Source organism: Corvus cornix, chromosome 3 (genome assembly GCF_000738735.6).
Source record: "Corvus cornix cornix isolate S_Up_H32 chromosome 3, ASM73873v5, whole genome shotgun sequence".
In the NCBI taxonomy this organism is placed as follows: domain Eukaryota; kingdom Metazoa; phylum Chordata; class Aves; order Passeriformes; family Corvidae; genus Corvus; species Corvus cornix.
In genome coordinates, this window is record NC_047056.1 from 112,400,972 (window position 1) to 112,427,810 (window position 26,839).

At 49.0% G+C, this 26,839-nt stretch overlaps 1 protein-coding gene across 1 annotated transcript in view; it reads left to right on the forward strand.

Annotated features, from left to right (window-relative positions):
• Positions 1-1,456: 1,456 nt before the first annotated feature.
• The window catches only part of XKR6 (XK related 6), a gene marked incomplete at its 5' end in the record, with an annotated part of 174,398 nt that continues 149,015 nt past the window's right edge, over positions 1,457-26,839 (forward strand). The window contains one exon of the mRNA XM_039568615.1: positions 1,457-2,151. Within this exon, the coding sequence (XP_039424549.1) occupies positions 1,457-2,151 (695 nt within the window). The remainder of the gene's footprint in view (positions 2,152-26,839) is intronic.

Sequence of the window (26,839 nt, forward strand, 5' to 3'; positions counted from 1 at the left end):
GACAGAACACTTCTGCTATGAGGAAAGGCTGAGAGAACTGGGGTTGTTCAGCCTGGGTAAGAGAAGCCTGGGGAGATCTTAGGGCTTAAGTCTTAAGTGGCTGCAGAGGAGGGTCAGGTTGGACAGCAGGAAGAATTTCTTCACAGAAGGGTGATTAGACATTGGAACAGGCTGTCCACAGAGGTTGTGGAGTCACCATCCCTGGAGGTGTCCAAGGAATGACCGGACATGGAAGTCAGTGCTCTGGTCTGGTTGACAAGGTGGTGTTTGCTCATAGGCTGGACTCAATGACTTCAGAAGAGTTTTTCAACCTAATTGACTTTGTGGTTCTGTGAAATGGCCTCAAGTTATACCAGGGGAGATTTAGATTGGATATGAGGAAAAAAATTCTTCATGAAAAGGGTGGTCAGGCAATGGAACAGGCTGCCCAAGACAACCCGATGGTGGAATCCCCATCCCTGAAGGTCTTCAAAACATGTGTAGGTGTAAACTTGGGGATACAATTTAGAGGGGATCATGGCAGTGCTGGGTTAACAGTTGGACTCGGTGATGCCAGAGGTCTTTTCCAAACTAATTCTGTGATTCTGTAAAGGGGCTCCAAGAAAGCTGGAGAGGGACTTTGGACAAGTGCATGGAGTGACAGGTCAGGGGGAATGGCTTTAAGTTGAAAAGAGGACAAAGCTAGACGAGACTTTAGGAAGAAATTCTTCCCTGTGAAGGTGTTCAGATCTGTGGTTGTCCAGAGAATCACAGAATAAGCTGAGTTGAAAGGAACCCACAAGGATCATCTAGGCCAGCTCCTGGCCCTGCACAGGACCATCCCCATCAATCCCACCCTGTGCCTGAGAGCATTGTCCAACCACTTCTTGAGCTCTGTCAGGTTTGGTGCTGCGTCCATTCCCTGAGCTGTTCCAGTGCTCAACCATCCTCTGGGGAAAGAACAACCTTTCCCCAATATCCAACCTAACCCTCCCCTGACACAACTCCAGGCCATTCCCTCGGCTCCTGTCCCGGGTCACCACAGAGCAGAGCCCAGCGCCTGCCCCTCCTCTTCCCCTCACGAAGAAGTTGCAGACCGCGCTGAGGTCCCCCCTTAGCCTCCCCTTCTCCAGGCCTCATCCCTGCGAGTTCCCCGGGCCAGGTCGGACGGGGCTGGGAGCATCCCGCTCCGGTGCAAGGTGTCCCTACCCGCGGCGGGGGCTGTGGAAGGCGCCGCTCCCTCCCGCCCGCCCCGGCCCCGCCGCGCTCCCGCCGCCGGTCGCTGTCGCCGCCAGGCGGCCCCGGCCCGTCCCGCGCGCCGCGAAGCGCCGCCCCCGGAAGCGGCGGGCGGGGGGAGCGGGCACGGGGGGGGCAGAGCGAGCGAGCGCCCGGCGAACGGGCCGGGGACGCGGCGGCGGCGGCAGCAAGATGGCGGCCAAGTCGGGATGGCGGCGGCGGCGGCGGCGGCGGCGGCGGCGGCAGCGGCGGCGGCAGCGGCTTCGCCCAGCTGCACAACCTGGACGAGGCGGCGGCGGCCACGGGCGGCGGCGTCGGGGCAGCGGCGGCCGAGGTGGCGGAGGAGCCGGGCGCAAGCAGCTCCTTGCACATCTGCCACTGCTGCAACACGTCGTCTTGCTACTGGGGCTGCCGGAGCGCCTGCCTGCGGAACCTCTTCGGGCGGGCCGCCGCCACCGCCGCCGCCGAGCCGCTGGCCCCGCGCCCCCCCGCCGCCGCCGCCGAGGGGCCGCCGGAGGGCGGCGAGGCGGCCGAGCGGCCGTGGCTGGACTGCCTGTGGATCGTGCTGGCGCTGCTGGTGCTGCTGGGGGACGTGGGCACGGACCTGTGGCTGGCGCTGCACCACTACGGCCGGCGGGACTACTTGTGGTGCGGCCTCACCCTGGCCTTCGTGCTGCTGCCCTCGGTGCTGGTGCAGATCCTGAGCTTCCGCTGGTTCGTGCAGGACTACACGGGCGGCGGGCTGGGCGCCGTGCAGGGGCTCAGCAGCCGCGGGCCGCCCATGATGGGGGGGACCGCGGGCCGGCGCGGGGGACCCGCCGCCGGGGTAGGAGGAGCCGGCGGCACCGTCACCCCCGGGGCGCAGCGCCTCTGCAGGATCTCCGTCTGGGTCTGGCAGTCCGTCATCCACCTGCTGCAGATGGGGCAGGTCTGGAGGTAAGGGGCGGCCGGGGAATCCGCCGGGCCCCCGGCGGGGCGGGCGGGCGGCGCGCTGGGTCGGGGACCGCGGCCGCGGAGGGGCGGGAGCGGCGGCTGCGAGCGCTCGGTGCGAGGGGGACGCGGGGCAGCATCATCCCCTGGTCCAAGGGGGATGTGGGGCAGTGTCACCTCCTGGCTTGAGATGGACGGGGGACAGTGTCACCTCCTGGTTTGAGAGGGACGGGGGCAGTGTCGCCTCGTGGTCCAAGGTGGACGTGGGTCAGTGTCCCCTGTGGTCCAGGGTGGTCAGTGTCCGCTGGCCGAGGAGGGGCAGGTGTGGGTGGTTGTCAGCACCTGGTTTGAGGTGGATGTGGGTCGCTGTCAGCTCGTGGTCCAAGATGTGCATGGGTCAGTGTCACCTCCTGGTTTGAAATGGGTCACTGTGCCCTGGATGAGGTGGGGAGCTCTCAGCTTGTGGAACAAGGCGGACGTGGGTCAGTGTCACCTCGTGGTTCAAGGTGGACGTGGGTCAGTGTCACCTTATGGTTCAAGGTGGACGTGGATCAGTGTCACCTCCTGGTTTGAGGTGGATCAGTGTCATCTCATGGTTTAATGTTGGTCAGGGTCACCTCATGGTTTGAGGTGGGTCAGTGTCCCCTGGAAAAGGTGGGGCAGATGGGGGCCAGTGTCACCTCGATGGGCTGAGGTGAGTCACTGTCCCCTAGCTGAGGTGGACCAGATGGCCATTGCTGTTACCTCGTGGTTTGAGGCAGACGTGGGGCAGTGTCACTTCATGGCTTGAGGTGGATCGCTGTCCCCTGGGTGAGGTGGGACTGATGGGGGTCAGTGTCACCTCGTGGTCTGAGGTGGTCATAGTCAGTGTGGTGCCCCCCACATTGAGAAGAAGGGGAGATTTGGGGGTTACTCCAACTTTGGGTGAGGAGAGACCCAGAGGGAGGAGAGATTCCCACAAAATGAGCCTGGGGGGCTGAGGTGGGGGACGTGGGGGTCGTTGTCACCTCATGATCTGGGGTGGACCTTTGCCAGTGCTCCCCACGGTGGAGGAGGTGTCAAGGCCCTCTGTGTGCGGAGGGGACATTTGAGAGGAAGAGAAGTTACCCCAAAATGTGTCTGTGGGGCTGAGGTGGGAGGAGTGGGGTTAGTTGGTCCAAGCAGGACACGGGATGGTGCTCCCCACGTGGAGATTTGGGGTCACTCCTTCTTCACTGAGAAGAGCCCCAAAGGGAGCAGAGATGTCCCCCTCAAATGAGCGTGTGGGGCTGGGGAGAGGGGAATAGGGCTGCTGTCACCTCATAGCTTGGAGGGGACACGGTTCTGTGCCCCTCATGGTGTGGGATGGAATGGATTCTAGCTCTGTGGGAATGTAAATGGTGCCGCTCAGGGATGGGGTGGGCTCTTGCTGCTCCACAGATATGGGGCAGGATGGGCAGGGGGTCATGGAGGTGCTCTTCCCTTCAGGACAGGCCCGGGGCTGGGGGTGACCCTCGCAGTGGCTGCACTGCAGAGGGAGGTCCTGTGGCCCTGGGGGGGACTCACCCCACCGCCCCCCTCCTGGAGCCAGGGGGCAGCCAGGAAAAGACCCCATGGAATATGCAGGGGCTGCTCCGGAGAGGGTCTGCGGGGGGATGGCCCTGTGGCTGCCAAGCGCTGGGACGTGCTGTTTCCAGAGGGTTGACGTCCTGGCATGGATCCCGTCGGGGTGAGGGGGTGAGGGTCTCATCCATCCCCGAGAGCCTCTCCCCAGCCAGCGGAGCGGGAGCGGGAGCTGCCGGCTCGCTGACTCCCCCCATACCGAAGGAGCGGGTGGTGGGAATGGAAAAACGCAGCGTGATGCCTCGGCTGTGGCTTTGGAGAAAGGAGAAACCTCCTCGGTGGGGACGGCGGCGATGGGGCTGCCGGTGTGAGGCTGAAGGTCAGGGATAAGGGACCATTCCCTGCCAGAGGGAGAGGTCCTGGGGTGGAGGAGACGCTGGCCGGAGGACGGGTCTGAGAAGTGACCTCGAGCTCGGCAGGAGTAAAAAAGCATCCTCCAGCGCGAGCTGGAAATTACGTTATCCTCCCCAAAAAGAGAGGTGGGAGGAGGCAGGGAGGGATTCTCCAGGATGAAAGCCTGTGGATGCAAACACTGCCACAGAGATGTCGGGCTTACGGAAAGAGGTGGTGTAAGGACAGCTGTAAAGACCCGGCGTGGCCCAGCATCCTCTAAGTTGGGGTGCGGGTTGGTAGCGTGGAAGGGGTGTGAGATTTGGGGTGGGGGCAGCGGGACGACTCTGGGTGGTGTCATGGGGCAGTGGATGCACCCCCTCCACCCCATGGATGGGTCAGGCTGTAGGGAAGAGGCTCCACATGGGGGTCGGTTGGCATTTGTAGCTTTTAAAATAATCCTTAGGGATCAAAGATTTTTATTTTCCCAATTTTTTTTTGAAGAAGCCGCGGGGGTGGAGGGGAGGGGATCTGCGTGGGAAGGGTGCGTGAGATGTGTACGTAGGAAATAAGCCCATGCAATCGTGCAGTGCAACAGCAAATACATATTTCTTCTGCATCTTCAATGTCATTTGTGCAGCGTTCAAAACACATTTGTTCTCAACTTCTGCTTGGGGGTTTATTCTATTTTTATGGGTTTTTTACAACTGAGATTTGGGCTGGGGGGTGGTGGGAGGGGGATGTCTGCGGGTGGTGCATGCGAGGATGATGAATTGGCCCGCGACCCTTTCTGCTGCTTCCCCTGGTACTCCCAACTGCTGATCCCATCAGCAAAAGCAGTTCTCAATGCAGATGCTCCTCTGGCAAGTTGAATTTTTCCTTTCTTGGAGCCAGGCAGAAGAAATGATGGTGTTTTAGCTGTGCACAAACACCCCATGTCATGGCACACTCGAGTGAGCACGTGGGGAGGGGGATGCCAAAGTGATGCTGGCTGGGACAGAGGGGGTGCATGTGGGGTGCTGATTTTTGGGTAATAGGAAGAAGCAAAGCTCAAGTTGCCCTGACTTTTCCCTGCTATGCTAATGCAGAGGAAAACATTTTCTTCTGAGGTTGTACAGGGCTGGGAATGCCAAAGGGGACTGACAAGGAGAGCTGCAGCCCGGATCACGTTAGGTGAAATCAGGGAGCTTTCTCTCCTGTTGATCTCTAATCCCACCAGCGCTCAGCTCCTGCTCTTTAAGGCATGCTGGACAGCGGGGAGCCGACTCCCAATACCTGAGCAGAGCCAGAATTAACTTCCTGGGATCTGTGGAGCAGCCTCCACGAGGGTGTCTTTTTGCATTCCCACTACAGCTACTGCCAGCACCATTAAAATTAATCTCGGATGCGGTGATGGGACTAATACTGGAGCGCGCTGCTTTGGCCGCCTTTGCCTGCGGCGCAGTCGCTGCTTGCTGGGGAGAAGTTTAGACATGGGGATGGAGGAGGAAAACCTAGGACAGTGTAAGTTCAGTGCCTAATGCTCCGAGCCTGGTTTCTTGCGGGATCATGGATCCGCGCTGCCGGTGCATGGAGCGTAATCGGGATCGTACCTTACGTAGGGGATGTCGTGGGTGTTGCTCAGCAGCTGGGAGTGAATTTGTGGAGAATTGGAGGGGGCAGGTTGGAGTAGTACAGGAATTCTCATCCTGAATACGTTAGGTAAATCTGCGTTTGGATTTTGAGGGTTGACACAATTCCTATGGCGGCTTCTTCTCGTAAATACTGGGAAGACTCGCCAATAAGATGGTGAATAAATAGCATTTTATGGCAGAAATATAAATATACATCGGGATCCTATTTTAGCAAGGCTGTGTCTTCATTTTGTCAGGATTGTGGGAGAAGGAGCTCGTTTTGGAGCAGTCTGGATGGGGGCTTTGTCTGCTGTTTGTGTCGTATTCAGAGGGTGGATCGTGACCAGGCAGGAGAGCTGAGGGGGCAGTGCGAGTGTTGAGCGGGGGCTTAGTGATATTCCTGGGGTTTTTGTGGTTTTTTTTAGTTCAGCTGGGATCTGAAGGATGTGTTAATACTGTCTGTCTATAGTGGCTGTTGGAAAAATAGTAAAAACATATGCGTGTGTGTATGCATATACATATCTTTTGAATTCTTGCTGGAAGTAATCTGATCTCAAACAGATTCGAGTAGTCTGATCTCCAATGCCATTCCCACCAATAAAACTCAGCTCCTGGGGTTTTTACCTTCAAAAATCTACAATATTCACCTTTCCTCTCAAATCTTAGCTTGTCTTGAAGACTTGAACAGTTCATCCAGACTATCCAAAAAGTGAAGGATGCCAGTTGGGGCACGTTATGGTCATTATAGAGGTGCTGCAGTGCAAGCTGCCAAGGGCTGTTCCTTGAGGAGGGATGCTGTGGTTTTGCTGCAAACAGGATGAAGTCAGGGCTGTTGCTTTTGCTGGAGCTGTTCAGCCGTGTAAATTTGGGAGAAGTCGTTTTGGTATCTCGAGTAGTTGCACAGGTTGTATGAGTGACAGGAGTGAACTTCCCTGTCTGATGTACCTTTCCATAACCTCTGCTGGAAGTGGGTTACTGGGTCACGAATGCTGCCCTGGAATACGGGGTTTAGAGTGGAAAGTCCGATCCCTTGCGTTGCGCCGTGCTATTAAAGCAAACATTATTGGATTCCATTGGATTAACGGGATGTGGAGCTGAGCTGAGCTGAATGCTGACCAGCTGGAAGTCTCTCTGTGTCTGTTAAACTGTCGGTGACGGTGAGTTTTGGGACATGAATGTGCTCTGTTTATGGGGTTTGTTATTAAGACAGATTTAAATACAGATCTAGGAGAAAAACATTCTGTACAAGAAACCCCAGCAAAACACAACAACCCTTGTCACTGTTGTGACATTAAAAATTGTCTTGTGTGTGTACATGGTGAGAAATTCCTAACATTTAGGCAGAGAGTTGGCATCTTTTTTATTAGTGGAAAGACCAAATCTGTGAGCTGTTCATCTTTGGAGGTGGAAGGATGAATCAATGGGTTTAAATGGAATATATGGCATTTAATGACTTTGTGTTGAGTGGGTTCAGGCTCTCCTAAAATACTTTGTCTGGGATGAACTTTGTGAGTTAGAGACGCATTATTTTGGGTAGTTTAGAAATACAGGCAGCTATGACTCTGAGGTTCTCTGCCCAAATCCCTCAAAGCGGGAGCCATCTGCTTGTCAAACAGCAGATGAACAAGAAGCCGCTGACCTAATGCTGCCTCCTTGTCTTGGTTTGGGATGTTCAGCTCTGTAGAGCCTTTCGGTAAATTTACTGCCTTCCCTGGCACGCTGGACTATTTTTTTCAGCTTTTTCTGGTTAGCTTGTCTGGCAGCTGAGTTTTTCCTTTTAGCCAAGTTTTAACAGCTTGCTTTTATAGTATGGGGTTTTGTCAGCTTTTGACAAGTTGGCAGAAGGAAGACATTCTGGAATAGATGATAAATATGTTCTCCCTACAAGAGCAGGTCTGGGGTATAACTTTTTATATTTTTTTTCCAGTGAGGTTGTTCTCCCTTCCAAAAAACCTTACCCATTCCACCCCCATTTCTACAGGATCTCCATAAGGAAGTGCTGGGCTGTGGGTGTAGAGGTCCGACGACATCTACAGAGCAAGTAGGTTGTGAGAGAGTGGAAATAATATTAGTAATCATAATAACGAGGGGAAAAGGGCTTTATCCTTTGAGTGGGGTCTCCATGGGTGGCGCGTGGTGGTGATGCTCCGTGTCTTGTTGAGTGGTTCCCACTAGAGGGGGTCCAACCACAGATGTTGGAGCGGATCTGCTGGGCCAGCCTTGGGAGGGCAGAGATTTCTCCAAAGCTTTCCTTGGGAGAAACGATGTCCTGCCCTGACCTGCTGGGAACTCCCCTTCCCATTCGACCCGGTGTTTCTGCAGAGACAGCATGGCTTGGGCAGGTGGGAGAGTGGGATTTGGAGGAGAAACTGGAGTTCAGTTTGCTCTTGGAGCTGTTGAGAAAGAGCCATGTGGTGTCCTGTGGCCAGGCAGTGACAGCAGCTCATCACCCCCCTGCCCTGGTTTTTGGGGAGGAGGAAAGGGAAGCAGAACTACTTGGGTGACCTGACTTAGTTCTTACTGGAACCAGCACAGAGTTTCCATGGATTTCAGGGTGAAGAAACCATTGCAAGGTATTCTTGGGACAGCATCTCCAGGAGTCCAAAAACTGAAAGAGATCCCAACTGCTTTGAAGTTGGGTTGCAGGCTGCTTTTCTAAATGTTCCCACCCATGTGGTCTTTGACCACAACATCCCTTTTCAGTTGTTCAAGCTGAACTCCAGGAAAAACAGCTGGTTTGGGTTTTTTCCCACTCTCCCTATGGCTTTATCTCTAATGCCAGTGGCAACCTGGCAGTGCCTTTCCTGGTGGAGGGGAGGCAGGGTGCCAAGGGAAGGAGGAAAGATGGCTCACCATTTTTTGTGTATTAAAATTCCAGGCTCTGTATTTTCCACCTTTCCAGACACTTCCATTTCGCTCTCAGCTGCACTGAGCCAGCTTTATTCCTTGCAGTGGTTCTCCTCTCCGAACAAATGTAGGTTATTCAGGGAGCATTTCTTTTAATGAAAAGGATGGAGGGAGAAGTGATGGTGATAAAGCATCTCTTTGGAGGAGAGCTGCTTGTGCTGCCTTGAGACTGCAAGGAGCAGAAATGGGACGTCAAACGTGTAATTTTGCTTGGGGAACGAAGGTGAGCCTGTGGAGAAGTCTGGATCCCTCACACAGCTTCACTCTCTACTAATTTTGCTTTATTTCCCTTGAATCCCGACTTGATTTTTAGCACCTGACTGTAGTGAAAATCAGCAGTAGTACAAGGCAGTGTTTTAACACCTGGAAGCTTTTAGGCAGGAGGAATTGTGAGTCGGAGTAAGGCTTTGCTAGAGAGAAAATTAAATTGTAATTAAAGGCGTAAGCAAAGAACATGTGCCAAATATTGTCACTTCATTGACCCACCTTCTTCTGATGTGCTGGGATTCAGAATGACAGCCAAGTCTACTGTGATGCTTTAGGGCACTGAGATGCTTTTCCAAACAGGATCCCAAGAAAATGGGGAAAGATCTTTCCAGGGGAGGAGGATCTTTAGAAAATCCTCTAACCTAGCAGCAGTCTGATGGAGGGAGGAACACCTTGCGTTTTTAGCTCTGTGGAGCAGAACTGCTTGATATTTGCAGGGCAGAACATTAGGCACATCCCATATCCTTGGGCTGCAGTGTCAAGGATGCTCCCAAAATCTTCTGGATTGTGGGACTGAGCATTTGGCTGTGTCCCGGGAGCAGCCCGTTGCACCTCTCCATGGATGGATTTTTACTTCTGTATTTTTTTGCCACTCTCTCCACTTGGGATTCACATTTCCTACCACCCTGTATTCCAGTTTCAGCCTGTGTTTGGTTATATGGAACTGCTGTAGCAGAGGAACCATGTTTACAGTGGAGGAGTCTCAGGAGTTGCTATTTGTCCATCCCTGGATGCATTTCACCGATGGACTTCTGTTATTTCGGTATAAATGGGTGTTTTATTCCTTACTTCCATGTCTTGAACCACAAACAAAATCAAATCTTGGCCACGCAACAAAAAAATAGAGCGAAAGGCCATCTCAAATGTGTCCCCAAAACTATAATGGGACCTGAAGACTGTGCTGCTCCTCACGTCTCCTTTCTTTGGAAATCTGTGAGAGCTCAGGTTCGCCTATGAAATATTCACAGTCTGTCCTTAAGTGACTTCAGCTGCACAGAAGATCTTTTGCAGAATTGGCAGCTTTGTTGAAACCTTCTGCCTTCAAGCCCAGAGCCTTTACTGTGACCTCCTCTTCCTCTGCTCCGCTCTGAGTTGGTTTTCCTGCAGCAGGATTTTGGCATCCTGAAGAAATATACCTGTATTATCATAGAACTGAATCACATCACAGAATGGTTTGGGTTGGAAGGGACATTAAAGGCCATCCCATTCCAGCCCCTGCCATGGGCAGGGACACCTTCCACTAGCCCAGGTTGATCCAAGCCCTGTCTAACCTGGCCTTGGACACTTCCAGGGATCCAGGAGCAGCCACAGCTTCTCTGGGCACCCTGTGCCAGATCCTCCCCACCCTCACAGGGAAGAATTTCTTCCCAATACCTAACCTAAATCTCTCCTCTTGGTTTAAAACCTGTCCTGTTTGTCCAAACACTATCTGTCCATGTAAAAAGTCACTCTCCCTCTTTTTTATACACTCCCTTTAAGTACCCCCCTTTGTAGAGGATGGGTTGAGGGAATAGACATCTTCTCCCTGTCCCAAAACCCCATGGGAAGTAGGACTAAGACAGGAATCTATCCTAAATGCTGCCTCAGTGCTCTGTAGATGGTCTGTGAATGGGCACTAGGAAAACTAAGCCTGTTGTGAACAGGTTTAAATGGACACTGCAGAGGGCTGAAATCTCTGTCAGCTGCTGAGCTACATCACCTTTTCTACCTTCACAGGTCTGCTTGATGTGGGAGAAGTTTCCCATAAAACCCCCACCACTTTGGCAGAACTCTTATTAAAAACTCCTCAGGAGCCACGATGCAAAAGGCTCTGGCAGCTGGAGCTGCCTTTATCACTTTCCTAATTAAACCTGTGGGAAGAACCCAAACCCGAGTGAGGGAGGATCATGTCCAGCTGCCAGAACCTCCCTCAGCTCAGGGGGTTCCATGGGGTTTTCTGTAGGGGAAGGGAGCAGGATCATGTTTTGCTTCTCTGATGGACACCGGACTTCACAACTCTCCACAAAAATCCAGGAGAGATGAGCTCCTTTCAGTGGGGTGGCTCAAGATAATCTCCTAAAGCAGGGACATGTCAAGTGTCCCTGTGAGTTTAAAGAGTTCCAGTCTCTGGGAAAATCACAATTCTCCCATTTTCTCATGTTAAAAAAGATCAGTTTAACTCCCCATACTTGGATCCCCCACACAGGCAGCCCTGGATGACAGGACTGGCAGGAATACATTCCCTGATCTACCAAACACAGAAGACAGCAGTAAAGCACCAGGAGTGGTTTTGAGTTTGGGATTGGAATTCATCCCAGTTATGTCTAAGCGAGGGAAAAAAGAGCAACGGAGGCCGATGTTGTTGAAGTAAAAATTGTAGAGTGGTATAAGCAGAAGGCATTTAAATAATGTAAACAGTCTGGCATGGGAGGAAGGATGGGAGGCATTCCAGAAACAAAAGGAAAATAGTTTTAAAACATGGCTAAAAATACAGCAACTCTTGAATTCCAGAGATTATCTCAATTAGCACTTTTTCAATATATCTTTACAACAGAATTGTAGGAGTTCACAAAAGATAATGGAGGCTATGAGATACAGAGAAGTGATATTAATTTGTTTAATTAAAAGGATGAAGGGCTCCCTAAAATAAGATTCACTTATCTTCTGTCACAGGGAAGAGCGAGGTTATATTGGGAAAACTGCAGCTCATGGCACTGTAGTGTGGAGAAGGCATGGAGAGAGCCAGGGCTGGGAGGAAAAGCCCCTTCTTCAGCCTCAGCAGTTCCTTGCTCAGTGACTTTCAACAGCAAATCCCTTCCCATGGGATTTATGTGCTATTAGAGCAAAATGGGATGATTTTACATTTCCAAGAGGATTTTGTTTGATGTTCAGAGAGCAGGAATTGGACGTTTTCGTCCAACAGAAAATCAAATACTCAGACATCAGAGCTTTGAGGGGCAGGCAAACATGGTTTAAACTGGGAATCTGTGTGTGTGGAGCTGTGCATGGATGTCCTCTGGCTCCAGAGGTGTGTGGCATATGTCAGAATTTATGTGCAGCCTCAGCATTGCATGCCCATCCCTTGGAATGGGGGAGAAGCATGCATGGATATCCAGCTGGAAGTGTAAGGGGAGACCATAGGGGCCAGGGAGGAGAGAAGACCCTCATGCAGATAGAAATTAAATTAACCCCCCTGGATGTATATTAATATGTTAAGTAGCACTAAGCTCTGTATCCCAGCTCAGCAATATTTCGAGGCACATTATTGCTTTAATGGAGGGATAAAATAGAACCTGCAATTACAGTAATTTTTTCTAATTGAATATTTTGCTTTATTCTTTCCCTTTCAAAGCACGACTGTAAGTACCAGCCTTCATAAAGCTTTGGAAATATTTATACTTTCCCTCTCTGGCAATGGGTGTAAATATGCTTTTTCTTGGGCAGGCTGTTTGGGTCCCTCGTGGATGAGCAGCAGAACAGCTCTGGAGAGAGGTGGGCAATGTACCTTCCCCTGCTCCTTTTAATCATACAATCCTGGGATGGTTTGGGTTGGAAGGGATCCTAAGGATCATCTCATTCCACCCCCTGCCATGGGCAGGGACACCTTCCACTATCCCAGGCTGCTCCAAGTCCCATCCAGCCTGGCCTTAGACACTTCCAGGGATGCAGGGGCAGCCACAGCTTCTCTGGGCAACCTGGGCCAGGGCCTCACCACCCTAATTTATTCCTAATACACAATCTAACCCTACTCTCTTTCAGTTTAAAGCTGGGAAACACTTGTTTCCCATCAGTGGAAAGGGGGGAATATGATGTTACAGTCTCAGTGCTTTCTGTCATTCTACATGGGCTTGATGTGAATGTCAGGTGTCTTTTTGATTAATTTCTTGTCCGTGCAGGGGTAGTGGAGAAGTGGACAACAGTTGTTGTTCCCAGGCCATGTTCTGTGGAAGCAGATGAGATCCTCCACCTAAACTGACTTTGGGGAGGAGGACAGGTAAAGCTCCTTCAGGATCCTGCTGGAGCAAGATGTAGATGGCAGGTAGAGGCAAAAGCTGAAGGGCAGAGTCCCTGCCCAAAACCAGCCAGGTGAGGCGGCAGTGCTGACAACAGGGACACCAGGGGATTAAACTCGAAACGCTGATGGTATAATTGGGTGTCAGTTGAGTTTTTTGAAGTAGCCATTTTCAGTGGCAGCTCTTCAAACCGAAGTTCCTCCCTCCAGCTCAAGCCTCAAGCAGGCAGCAAAATGCAGCTAAATTAACATAATAATTGTGCTGTGCATTCCGTGTGCTGAATCTCGGGGTTTTAAGAGGGAGATTTGCTGATACTCCCTCCATGTGATGGGATGCTATCAGTTGGAGGCTGTTGCAGTAGCTGTCTCCTCGTCTAAAGGGGACTTTTGATCCAATAAACTGCTTATCTCGTGTAGTTGTCCTTTCATCTAGCGTGGGTGGTGTGTGACGGCTGATGGAAGGCGCAGTATTGTGGCTCGTTTATGAATATTAATTAGAAATGGAAATAATTTGGAACAGTGTGCACCGACGACTCTCCGAGCACCGCCAGCTGCAGAAATCCATCAGTTCCTCCCTCGTGGAAGACTCAGGAATGCAGGGAAGGCGCTCACGTTGGGGTGTGAAGTCACCACACAGAGTCTGTCACGCCGACACGTCGGCGATGCAGCGGGAGGTTGTCTCGGGGCTTTATTCCCAGCGTTCGTTACGGCTGGGCTGGGGAAGGAACGGTTTCCTTGGGAAAAGCTGCAGCAGTGCCTTGCCAAGTCATGTGCATCCGACCCGGAGCCAGAGCTGGAGGTTGAGGCTGTGCCTGGGCACGTGGCTGTGCCGAAAGGCAGCGCGATAAGGCTTCGGCGCCCTTGTTCTAGTGAAGGACATGCTTTGCTCCTGAATGCTTAATCTCACCTTAGTCCTTGTCACTCCAGGCCCGTTGTCACACGCTGACGTAAATGCATCGTGCCACTGACGCCAGGAAAGGCTCCAGCCCCCAATGTGACGCAGCTTTCTTTGGGATGATACCAGAGCCCTTCAGAGAATCTCAGAACGGTTTGGGCTGGAAGGGACCTTAAAGATCATCTCATTCCAACCCCTTGCTATGGACAGGGACACGTTTCCTCTTTTGTGGTTCCATCTCAAAATCCAGCCATGTGTGCTGATCAAGGATAGAGCCCTCTTCATCTCATTTGCCCAGAACTCATCCTCAGGGGCCACGTCTCCTCTTGAGAGCTTGATAGTGGCAGGGTTTGTCCTCTGGCCCTGAGATGGGCTGGCATAGCGTGGCTGTTTGTGTCATGTTAAGCTTTCTTGGCTTTTGGGAGAGGGTGGTTGCCTCCAGGATGCCAGCTGGGAATGGTTCTGGTGGTGCTGCTGGAGGTGAGGTCTTGTAGGTCCCAGGGATGATCCCCTGTGGTGGTTGAGCCTTGAAGGAAACAGCCTATTAGACAAGGAGAGCCCGGAAGGATCCAACACATCACAAGGAAAATATTCCCTTTACTTAGGTTAATTTTTATTTTCTTATGAGAGTATGGGCTTGTTTTTCCAAACTAATGAAGGTGTATCCAGCCTATCAGAGTCTCCAGCAAAATCCACTTCTAGCTTTTGGACATGGCCATCAAGTTTACCTGTTTGGGACTAAATTTATTTTATGACTCCTGTGTGTGCACCAGGAGTGGAGCCCAGATCTCTTCATTGGATTAGATTGTCTTTATCACCTTTGGGAGAGTTACATTCAGGGGGCCACTTTAGAATTGATGCTTAGGGGTGAATCCCAGGTGAAGAGAACGGAGAAATGCCAAGACATGTCGCAAATCATGGAATGACAGAGTGCTTTGGGTTGGAAGGGACCTTAAAGCTCATCCAGTTCCAGTCCCCTGCCATGGGCAGCGACACCTTCCACTATCCCAGGTTGCTCCAAGCCCCATCCAGCCTGGGTTTGAACACTTCCAGGGAATTCAGCTGAGTCCCAAACACTTGTGTCCTTGTGGACTCATCCTGCTCAGATGCTGGTGGAGGAGGACGTGGTTTGTTGCTCCTGCAGTTTTCCAGAGTGCTTTGCTCTGCAGGGAGACCCAGTGGGGTTAAACTGGGATCATCCTTGGGAGCTCAAATGTGCAGCGAACCAAAAACGTGCATTTCTGGGGTCACCCATCATAGCCCAGACCCATCCCAACTCTAATTTGTGGGTTAATTTATTTTTAAAGTGAGCCAAGTAATTAACTGCTTTCCTTTAAAACTCCTCGGAGCCCTTCAAACCAGTGCTTTAAAAATGGGCTGATTATTCCGCTTTCTTCAAAGCACGGGGTATTAGGAAAAGTCAGCTCCTGCAGGCACGATCCTCTGGCAGCCCAAGGCACTCCAGGGGTGCTGTGCCATGTCACACACACTCAGTGTCACAAATCACTCGCCTGTGAGTGCCACTTGCTCTAAGTGGGGCATGACGGCTGTCACAGGGCCGGCTCCCCCATCCGCACCTTCCCTTTGGAATTTGTTCCCTTCCCCCGGCGTGGCTGGGGTTGGGTTCTTTGAACCAGCACAGGCTTTGCTTTTCAATCGTGAGCTTTAGATCTGGGATAATAAAACATCAAAGTAAACCAGATTGTTGTGGATAGAGAAAAAAAAGAAAAAAATCAGGACACTCAGTAGGACTTCGGGGAGTAATAAATTTGTTCTATATTTAATCTCGTATTTATCGCAGTGTCAGTATGAGACCACTTCATTTTACTACTTTAACTGTAGCTAAGAATAACTGAATCCTTGAAATATTGAGAAAGTGGCCAGTACCTGGTGGTAGCTGATGGGATCCAGCTTTAATAGTTATTGATTGGCTTCAAAAAGCTCCCAGTAATATCACATCGGAGCTACTGTATGTTGGAAGTTCAAATCCTATCAGTTATTTAAGATTAGAAGTAATTGTAGATTTGCAGCTTAATCATCCCTCAGTAGGTGAAGCCAGCCAGGACTTCAGGTGTCATTTATAATTTTGCAAAAAATTAATGGTTGATCTGCCTTGGTTTTATTGTGGGAAAATCTTGGCATCCCTAAATTCAGATATTCTCCAGCATTTCCTTGGCTTGCTGTAAAATTAGTGTGGCTTCTCTGATGGGGATGCAAAGCCCAGTTTAAAATCTGTTTGTTAGGCAGTGAACACAAGGGACAAATGACCCCTGTAGGGTTGGTCTTAGTGCTTGGTCCTTTCTCATAGTGCCCCATGTCTCAGAAAGTGCTGAAAAACCCCACATATCCTCATAGGAAAAGAAAAATTGTCCCTAAGTAAGGGGAATATCTTCCATCCAGAAATTCAGGAGAGCAAAAAATCAGATTAAACACTGCTCTTGAGTACTAAAACTCTGCCTGGGTAACCTGACATTTACCTGTGCTTCAGCAGTGCTTCAAAACAGCACCTTTAATGATGCTTTATTACCATTTGTGTTCTTAGTCTTTGTTTTACTGCTCTGGAGTTTAATAATCCCATTTATCAAAACATTTGGGGTTTTGCTGTTTCTTTTCCCCCTGGTATGGCTTGTTGCACAATTAGAGCTTCGTTAAAGGCTCTCATTATTTTTCTTGGTTGTGATCAAGCTCTGCCTGCAACGAACCACTGAATTTTCTGTTTGAGCGCACAGATCTCCCTGTAATTCCCTGCTGCTCCTTTCACCGGGCACCGGCTCTTTGCCATTCCTGGGAAGTGACCAGTTTTTTAGCAGCGAGGGCAAATTAGTTCTAGCTCTTTTATTTTTCTTGTTGATATTTAGGTGTGTTCTCAGAGGGAAAAAATGACAATTTTTCCAATTTCCTGCAGTTGTCAGAAGCTGAGTAACTGCAGCAGGGAGTTTGAATTCAGGGGTTAAGTTGAATTTCTGGTGACTTTGGCAACTTCTTTGCCTGGGACTGGATTATTTCCCCCTTTTTTTCAGGGGATTAGGGGATTTATTTGTGAAGCAGCACTCCTAACAAAGGTGTCTGAGACACTGGGAAGGTCACGTCTTCATTTACTTCGAATGAATTCCTTCTGCCATCCTGAAGCTGTGTTTTGGGGGAAATAGTGAGGAAATCACACTTTTATTTTTGAATATTTATTTTGGAATAATTCTGCTGAAGAATTTTAAGTAGGAATTGATGAATGAGGATGTACTCATTGAAAAATCGCTATTTAGAGCCGATTCCCACATGGAATACCAGTGGGATTATCTGGAACAGAAAGCTGTTTGAGGTCCTGACTGCTTGAGGAGCCAGGCTGGGATCGAGGAATTGTGCCTGGTTGGAACCCAGTGCTGGCTCCTTGTGTGCTGCTGTGGGGGCTCATAAAAGACCACAGCCCTAATTAGGAATGAAAATGCACATAGTTATGATTTGTAATTTCCCTTCCAACCCAAACCATTCCATGATTCCATGGTCTTTAGACTGGATATTTTGCCTAGCACTGTTCCTTACGGTCAGCGAAAGGGTCCTTGTCTTGCTCCCACTTTCCACTGGCTATAGTGTTAATTAGTTGTATGAATTAACTGAGGACTAAGCTTCATTAGGCTGCCATTATCAGCGCATTTGTATTCTTCCTGTCCTAAACCCTCAGTGAGAACATCTGTTAGTCACTCAGAATAGAAGTCTGCATTCTTAGGAGCAATTTTGCCATCATAAAACTGGAGATTTTTACCGATCAGACACCTTTAAAGATACTTATTTCTCTTCCAGTCCCTTTTCCAAGAGGAAAGCTTTCAGTAGGACACTAAATCTGTGTTAACTCTAAGTGCAAGTTTGTGTTCATGTTTGTGAGGCAGGTGGGACTCTGATATCTGTCAAGAGCTTTGAGGTGAGGAGTGTCCCATCCTCTCTTGGCATTGCCTCTCATCTGTTTTCTGCTCTTTACCCGGTTTCCTTCTGTGGGAGTGTGTTCAACTTTTCATAGAATTCTTGGGTAATGGAATCATTTAGGTTGGAAAAGACCTTCAAGACCATCAAGTCCAAGCTGTGACCAATCCCCACCTTGTCACCCAGTCCAGAGCACTGAGTGCCACGTCCAGTCCTTCCTTGGACACCTCCAGGGATAGGGACTCCACCACCTCCTTGGGCAGCCCATTAAAATGCCTGACCATCCCTTTAGGGAAGAAATTCTTCCTGATGTTCAGCCTGAACCTCCCCTGGTGCAGCTTGAGGCCATTTCCTTTTGTCCTGCCACTTGTTACGTGGGAGAAGAAACCAACCCCCACCTGTCCACAACCTCCTGTCAGGTAGTTCAGGTTTCAGAGTTTCCTTTGATCCACGCTGATTTTCTTGGATCGCCTAAGAAAGTTGATACCTGTCCCCGGCTGACTCTCCCTGCCCTTCAAGCATCATCTGCTGGGGTTACCTCAGAAAGTTTCGAGTTTTGGAGCTTGGGTACCTTTGGCTTTTTAATAAAAGACAAGGTTTGTAATAGAAATGCAACTTAAAAGCCTCACAAACTAAAACTGGTTTTATTGATAGTGCTCTTACTGGATTTCAGAAAAGCTTCTTCACAGGAGCAGGGAATGACCAAGAAAATTCACCATCCCAGGCATAAAATTTGCTCTCACATCCTTTGCCCAATGATTCCAGCGATAACACTGAAATTATTTGTCCATTAAAGGATATTTATTACACTTCCTAACCGTAGGAATAGAATTAGAAGAAGGAATTCCTGCTTTAAATGAGGCTGTTTACCCAGTTCTGTGGTGTAGCCGTTACTTTCCCCCATGCACTTTCCCATTCAGCCACAGCAGCGAAGTGTCGGATCCATCTGAAACCTCTGGATTCAGTCAGCAGAGTCAGCTTTTGTCAGTTTATGATCTCACGCTCTTTTTTCCCCCCCACAGGAGTTCTGTTACCTGATAAAGTTGTCTTTCTTTGGGTCAAACCAGTGGGATTATCTAAATGAGGCTGTTTGCTCCGCCGTCCTTCCTGACCCGGCTCTGCTCTGCCTTTGATGGGGGCCCTTCCTGGGGTGTCCTGCAGTTGTTCCATCATGCCTTTGGTGAATTAAAGAAGTAACTCCATGTCCTGAACGGTTCAGGATGAGAGGGATAACCAGCTTTTGTGCACAGCTCCCTGTGATCCGTAATAACTGCTGGAATTGAAGGAACCACAAAGCAGCAGCAATGTTTGGTGTTTTTAAAGTAGTTCTGATTTAAGCATAAAATACCTTTTTTTTTTTTTTTTTTTTTGTACTCTACCAGTTACTGAAAACAGTTCACAATGCTTGAAAGCCTTTCTCGCAGTATAGGAAAGTACCTTCAGAGATCTCAGGCCAAAGCACCGTGCAGCTCATTATCTTCTTTCTGATGGTGAACAGAAAAGAGCACAGCTGGCCCAGGAAAAGGTGTTGGATCCGGGCAGGTACATCCTGATTTTCCTCCAGATTTTTGTGCCATCATCCAGAATTTGTGGCTTTAAAAGTTCCTGAGCAGGAGGTGGTGTGTGTTTAATATCCCATGATGGATTCTTTAGTCCTGTGAGGGGTTTTGGAGCTCGGCAAAATTTTCTTTAGTGTTTTTGTTTTTTTAATTTTGCTTTGCTTGGTGTCTCCTTGCTGTTTTCGTTAGGGAGATTCCCACATAAGGATCTTCTAGTGGGAGGTTCCCTGTTTGTGTCAGGGGGTTGGATCTGGATGATTTTCAAGGTCCCTTTCAACCCAAACCATTCTGTGATGCTGTGAATTCTGAGGGCTTGAAACTGTTTTCCTGCAAGTACTAAGATTGGGACAATTACAGCTGTTTTATTTGGGGCTTTTTTCTTGTTTGTTTGTTTTGTTTTCATGCAGATTCCTCTGTGGAATAGGGATTACGTGAGATTTACACATAGTAAGTTACCCTGAAGAACTGAAACCAGTGGGGTGAGGTTCTGCCCCTTGCAGAGAGAGAAAAAGCTGTGCAACAAAAACCTTTCCATAGATTAGTTATGGATACTCTTATTTTTAAGTGAAGCAAGGTACTGAATATTCCAGAGTCAGTTTTCCAGCTCCAGTGTGGTGTCAGTGTTGAAAGTTGTATTCAAAGATATTTTTATTGGGTAATTACCTTTTGTGTGTATTGGACTTTGGGAATATGTATAGAGAAAATACTCTTGTGTGTCAGAATTTTTAGTGTGAATGTGTTATTCTCAGTCACAGGGTGTTTTAGGGAGAAGGATTTTATAGAATCCTAGGATCCTGGGATGGTTTGGGTTGGAGAGGACCTTAAAGCTTCTCTAGTTCCAACCCCCAGCCATGGGCAGGGACACCTTTCTGGAAGGTAAAACTGCATTTTAAAAATGCCTGTGCTCTCTACAGCCAGTGCACAGAGAGCTGAGCACCTGGGAAGAGGAGGGAATCCCAAGGAAAGCAGGACCCCCCTCAGATCAAATCCCATGTCCCACATGGGATGCTCATGCTGATGAACAGAGCTGATTTTACACCAGGAACAGCTTCAGCAGCAAAGTTCCTCTCTGAGATGAGTCATTAGCTGTGGTTTCTCTCCTTTTTCTCATCTTTTACCAGCTGGAGTGACTCCCCACAGGCTCTGGGGAGAATTGGACCCCACAGATTTCTCTGCAGCAGGTTGTGATTCCAGCTCTGAGATGTACAGTGCGATTTGAAGAAAAATCCTGGAAGGGGGCAAGCACTGAGAGGGGAGAGTGGGCGTTGCAATGAGATAAGTTGGCTAAATATTTCCTGGGAGGGTAGCAAGGGGTGTAATAATGACTGATCTCAGAGGACATGGTTTAAAAAGAACAGCTCGTGTCTGATTTCAGCCTCTGGATAATGTGGTTTGGCTCATGGCAGTGCAGGAGAGGCTCAGCGAGAAGGTGAAGAGCTGGTGGATGAATTGAGGAATATTATCATTGCTTCAACAAGAGGCAGCATGAAATCTTGTGTGAAGTTCTCCTGAGTGTGTAAGAGCAGGAGCCAGAAGGAAAAAGCAGCTGAATTCAAGATCATGAGAGTTTTTTGTGATTCTGCGTTGTGGGAAGGAAAATTCCGAGTAGCTGCAACCTGTTCATGTCATGCAGTTAATGGCATTTTCCCATTACATTAAAAATAGATCTTTAGGATTGTTCACAGAGGTTACTCAGTGCGTAAAACTTGGATGTCTCCTCATGCAATCACAGAATGGTTTGGGTTGGAGGGGATCTTAAAGCTCATCCCATCCCACCCCCTGCCATGGGCAGGGACCCCTTCCACTATCCCAGGTTGCTCCAAGCCCCGTCCAGCCTGGCCTTGGACACCCCCAGGGATCCAGGGGCAGCCACAGCTTCTCTGGGCAACCTGTGCCAGGGCCTCCCCACCCTCACAGGGAAGACTTTTTTCCTATCATCTAACTTAAATCTCCCCTCTTCTAGTTTAAAACCATTCTTGTATCTCACCTGAAAAGTGAAACCATGAGCTGCAGATGCCTTCCCAGCCCTTTGGAGCACACCCTGTGCTGCTAATCCACCTCCTTTGCCTGAGCACTGAGCAGATCCCAGGGAGACTTTCCATCTCCAGCAGGATTGCAGGCCACAGACCTGGCGTTCTCCGGGATGTGAGCAGAGTGTAATATTGATTGGAATGCTTACTGTAGTTATTTATTGCCTTCATTAGCAGGGAAGAGATGAGAGACTATCACAGTGTATTAAGTTGTCCCAGAGACACCTGGATAGTAAATTATAAATAAACAGTCAACAGTGGAGTAGAACTGGTGGAAAGCTGGGATGGTCAATGTAAGGATCTACCAGCCAGGCTTTTTAAATCACTAATGTGCAGATTCAGTGTGGTTATTGCTTCCTGTGGCTGGTAATGCTGTTTTAAGGGACTTAAGTGACTGGAGACGTGGTTTGACTGAGCTGATGGAGGTCTGTCTTGAGATGTCTCTTCTCTTTTGCACAGCCCTGAGACTTTGGATAGGTGTTTCATCAGAGATGAACCCCCAAAACACCTATTTTGCTGTAAACATACATTTTGAAGGAAGGAAAGATTGAACTAAAATGATAATATCCCTGGATTGATGATTGGTTGGACAGACATTCCTTCACCTAAGGGAATTCACATTCCCAGTTGGGCACTGGCTCTATTTTTTGGGAGTAATTTTGGGGTGGAAAGTTCAACACCCAGGGTTGTAGGAGCAATCCTAGGCTTATATTAATCCCCAACTCCCTGTGTTTGTGCATAAATAATACCTGAGTGTGACAAACACTGGTTAAGACCTTGTGCACCTAATAATGACATTTCTTGGCATTTCCTCCTCGATTTGGGAAGAATCCTCTTTATGTTGGAGGCACGGGGAGTTCAGAGCATCGTAGGTTTCATCTTCCATCCCGCTGGATGAGGGATGGAGCTGAGGATTTCTTCCTCCTGGAGATTGCTAGTGGCGTGAAGCACTTCAGGCAGCCTGAAAAGCCTGAGTGTTTCCTGCAGAAGAGTGTTGTGTTCTCCTGGTGCCAAATGGGTCAAAATCTCTGCCGTGGTGGTGGCAAACTGTGGAGCTGGCAGGGGAAGGAATAAATCAGGGAACGTTCTGGGGAGATGATCGTTAACCAGCATTCATGTGTAAAACGGCGTCTAGACATTCAAACACTGCTAATAGCCTTTGATTAACCATTTTTGTTTTGTTCTTGCTCAGTGTGTTAATCACTGTGATTAAAATGCTTAGCCACCATGGAGCTAGGCGTTGGATAAATTAGGAAGTAAGCAAATCCAAACAGATGGGGCAGGGAAAATTAGTGTCTCTGGCAGGGCCAGCGTTAGACAAGGCAGGGCTAAGGAAGATTTAGGGGGAGACCCTAAATAATCTGAGGGAAACAAATCTGCCTCTGCAGTGGGCCTGCCAGATCTCCCCACCTTCCTGCTCCTGTAAAGCTTTGCCTCCTCAAAGCTTTTGCCTTTTTCCTCTGCCTCTGGAACCCACCGCTGTCCTCACCTGGCCTGGCAGGTCCCAGGATGCCACAGCCAGGTTTGGAATCCACTCTCTCCTTTGCACAAGGACGTCCCAACATCTTTGTGGGGTGGGTCCTGTGTCCCCTGCTGCAAATCCCTGCAGGCAGGACCTGGGGAGAGGGATCAGCCACTTAATTCTGGCTCAAGAACGGCCCACTTTCTACTTATTAGGGATTTTTTCCTTTTTTCACAGCAATAGCAAAAGAATGTTGGTGATATTTAACCCCTCCACCACCAAACGTGTGTGAGCACCATCTTTCAGTGGGACAATGACTAATTTAAACTGCTGGGCTTAGGGTTAAGTCCTTGTCTGCTGCAGATTTTCAAGGAAGAATGAGGGCTGGAAAGGGTGGGAAAGGCACCTTGCACTGCTTGTAAGATCAGAAGCCTTGTTAGGTGTCGAGATGCATCAAAATCGGCACCCAGTCATGTCAGCTCTAAAGAGAAATCACAGATAAAACAGGTGAGCACAGGGGTTTCTCTGGTAGGTTTGGACAAAGCTGAAATTACCTGAAGCAGGGATCATCCGTGGAGGTGATGGGGAGACCACACTCACAGCCCTCTCTGTTCTTCCTTCCCCTTAATCTTGTTTTCTGTTGTTTTTTGGTGGAGCTGTGAAAAAAAATTAAATGGGTAGTTTTGGTGACAGCAGGTTTTGGCCTATTATGTGCTAGGATCTGTAGCTAGGATTTCCAATTTCCCTTCTAATCAAAAGGCTTCCTAAACCTTTCAGAAGTGCTCTCCTGGGATGACTGCACTCACAGAAAGGCAAAGTGCTTTGTTTCTGCTGGTGTCAGTCTCTTCAAAGGTACCTGAAACACAGCACAGCCACCAGCCCAGTCCTGCTCCTCTCAGAGCATCTCAGGGCTGGGGATATCCAGTGCATGGCCCTTCCTTTTCCAAATGCTCCAGCCCTGAGTTCATGATGATCCTGGGATAGTACGGTGTGAAAAGTTGGGAAGTCTTGGAGTTTCCTCACTTGTGAGGAATGCTGAATTTAATCTGAACCAGTGTTCGATCAGTGCCTGTGTGGGACTTCTCAGGTTAAGTTGAATTTTGTTCTTGTATTTTTGTTGTGCCCAGATGGATTTTTACTCATAATCACAAAATCACGAAGTGGACAGAGTCCCTGGCAGAAATCACATGTTTAATAATCTCTGAGGGTACATTCCTGGCTCCTGGTACTCATTTAACACCCCAAGCAATACTAAAACTCCTTTAAAAGTCAGTTCTCTGTTTGTTTGGGGGGTTTTTTGTCTGTTTGTTTGAGTTTTTTGCTTGTTTCTGCTTTTGTTTTAATTTCCTGGATTCAGTGCTTTCCCTCCTGTCCTTATAAGATCATCCAAGGGAGGTTTAGGTTGGATATTAGGAAAAGGTTCCTCCCCCAGAAGGTGGTTGGGCATGGAACAGGCTTCCCAGGGAATGGCCACAGCTCAAGAAATGTTGGGACAACACTCTCAGCCTCAGGGTGGGATTGTTGGGGTGTCTGTGCAAGGCCAGGAGTTGGACTCTGTGATCCTGATGGGTCCCTTCCAACTCAGCATATTTTATTATTCTACCTCTTTTTAAATATTTCTGATTTCCTTCAGGACTAATCACAACAGTTTTCAAGCCTCATAAAAAACTTCGTTGCCTGTGCCTCCTTCCTTACTTTCTTGCTTTCATCTCCTTTTTTTTCCCCCCTCGGGTCATATGCCTATATGCAGGAAAGCACAGATAGAGCTAAATAAAAATGTCTTTTATACCTGAAATATATAAGAAGCCCTCAGACTCAACACTGTGTCTAAATATACCTAAAAACGTTGGGCTTATTCAGCGCTCCTCTAAGGCGATTGAGACATGTGAGTCTCCAGCTGAGTGTGTTAAGCTCTGCAGTGACCACACTTCCAAATATTTTATTTGCAGCGTGTTAAGGTTTTTTCAGCAAGTGCTCTATTGTTATTGCCAGGAAAATGCTGACATATATTTTATGTAGCACATCAGATGGGATCCAGACTCGCTTTGCAGAGCTGAGTAGCATTGCTACGGCCAATTGTTCGACACAGCATTTTGCTGCGTCTCCTGACATGCTTAATAAAGATATTCTCATGATTCTGGAGGCAGCCTGAATGCCATTAACTGCTGGCTTTCTGAGGAAGCACAAACGCAGCTCCTAATGCCAGGCTCTGCAGGTTTGGCTCAGCAGCCATCAGGTACCACTCCAGAGCACGGGAAAATTGAAATAAAAAGCACCTGGGCTGGTTGGCGTCACCTGAGCTGCTGCTTTGTATCCTGCAGATTGACCTCGTCCATGGATTAGGGTAAGGCAGAGCTGGGGGTGTTTTCCCAGGGATGGGGATGGAGGTGGTTGAATCTTTCAGCACACAGAAGACCTGGCAGAGGATGTAAGGAAAACGTCTCTGTCAGGCTGTGTCAGGGTCCCTGTGATATCCATGTGTTGTCTTGGCAGAGTCCAGAGCTTGTAGATGTGCTGACCTTGCAGCCAGAACAGGAATTTGTTATGCCAGTAGAGCTGGGCCTTGTCATCACTGGTTTATCTTGGATTTAGTGTTTTTTTCATTTATAATCCACAGTGGATATGTGGGGTGCGAGGAAAATGGGAAACCTGCAGAGGTGTTGTACCTGGAGGTAAATCCTACAGGGACGGAGCACCTCTCCCACAAGGATGGGATGAGAGGATTGGGATTGTTCATCCTGGAGAAGAGAAGGCTCAGGGGTGACTTATTGACCCCTCAGCACCTGAGGGGCCCCCACAAGAAAGATGGAGAGAGGCTATTTACCACGGCCTGGAGGAACAGGATATGGGGGATTGGTTTGAAAATAAAAGAGGGTAGGTTTAGAATGGATATTAGGAAAAAAAATCTCCCTTTGAGGGTGGTGAGGCCCTGGCACAGGGTGCTCAGAGAAGCTGTGGCTGCCCCTGGATCCCTGGGAAGTGTCCAAGGCGAGGCTGGACAGGGCTTGGATCAACCTGGGCTAGTGGAATGAGAGGATCTGTAAAGGTCCTTTCCAATCCAAACCCTTCTATAATTCCATGATTGATTCTCTGGTACCTGCTTTTCCATGTGGTTTTGATGTGCTGGGAGAAAAGTGGTTGTGTTCTAAGGGATGGCGTTGATTGACACAGGGTGACTCAGGATGTCTCTGATCACTTAGGAAAGTGCTGAACATCCCTGTGGGAAGGGAGCAGGCTCACAGCACATCCCTCCCACAGAGGGAGTATCTGTTCCTCAGGCACATCCAGTTTTTTCCAACTTTTTTGTTTTTCTGCTCTGCGTGTAAAGCCGGGGAATTCTGACTTGAAGGAAACAAAAATGTTCGTGTTTAGCTTTTGCCACTGAAGACTGCAGGGAGAGGAAAGAGGACTCTTCTCTCATGATAGAGGTGTTCTTTTTGGCAGTGTGAGCTTTAAAGAAAGCCAGAAGCACAGGAGGAGGATGGAGGCCAAGAGGAGGAGGTGGGATCTTCAGTGCTCCCTTCACAGATCCCAAGGATGCCCCAGTTTGGTGGAGAAACTGAAGCAGGGGGTGGCAGAGAGTTGATTTGCTGTTCTCCATGGATCTGAGCAGCTTCTGAGCTGCTTAAAATAAGCACTTGGAAGGTATCGTGTTCCTGTGGAGGTAAACGGTGAAGGAATCACAAGTTGGAGTGTGGGGAAGGATATGTGACAGAGCTGAGCCCAAGATTTGGGGCAGAGAGGGAGCTGGAATGGGAAAGTCCTGAAAGTGTCTGTACTGCGGCAGAGAAGCCAAAGAAGAGAGTGTGGTGGTCAAGGGAAATAAAAAGATGTCTAAAGTGTGCCAGTTTTATTGAGTTCTCCTCAAATTCTGCACAGCAAGGTGGCTAAGAAGAAATAGTGATATTTATGAAGAAGAAGAAATGGAGGTTGTGTTTATGCTACTCCTTAAAAAACTTTAGAGAAAACATGATTAGTGTTTTCCATAGTGATCTTTAGCTTCTTTTCTTGATATCCTGAATTATGAAATCAGAGCATTTGAATCACGAAAAAGCACAGCATAAAGCACTGGATAATTAAGCTCTTCTGAATTTTAGATTCAGATTTAATATTAGGAAGGAATTCT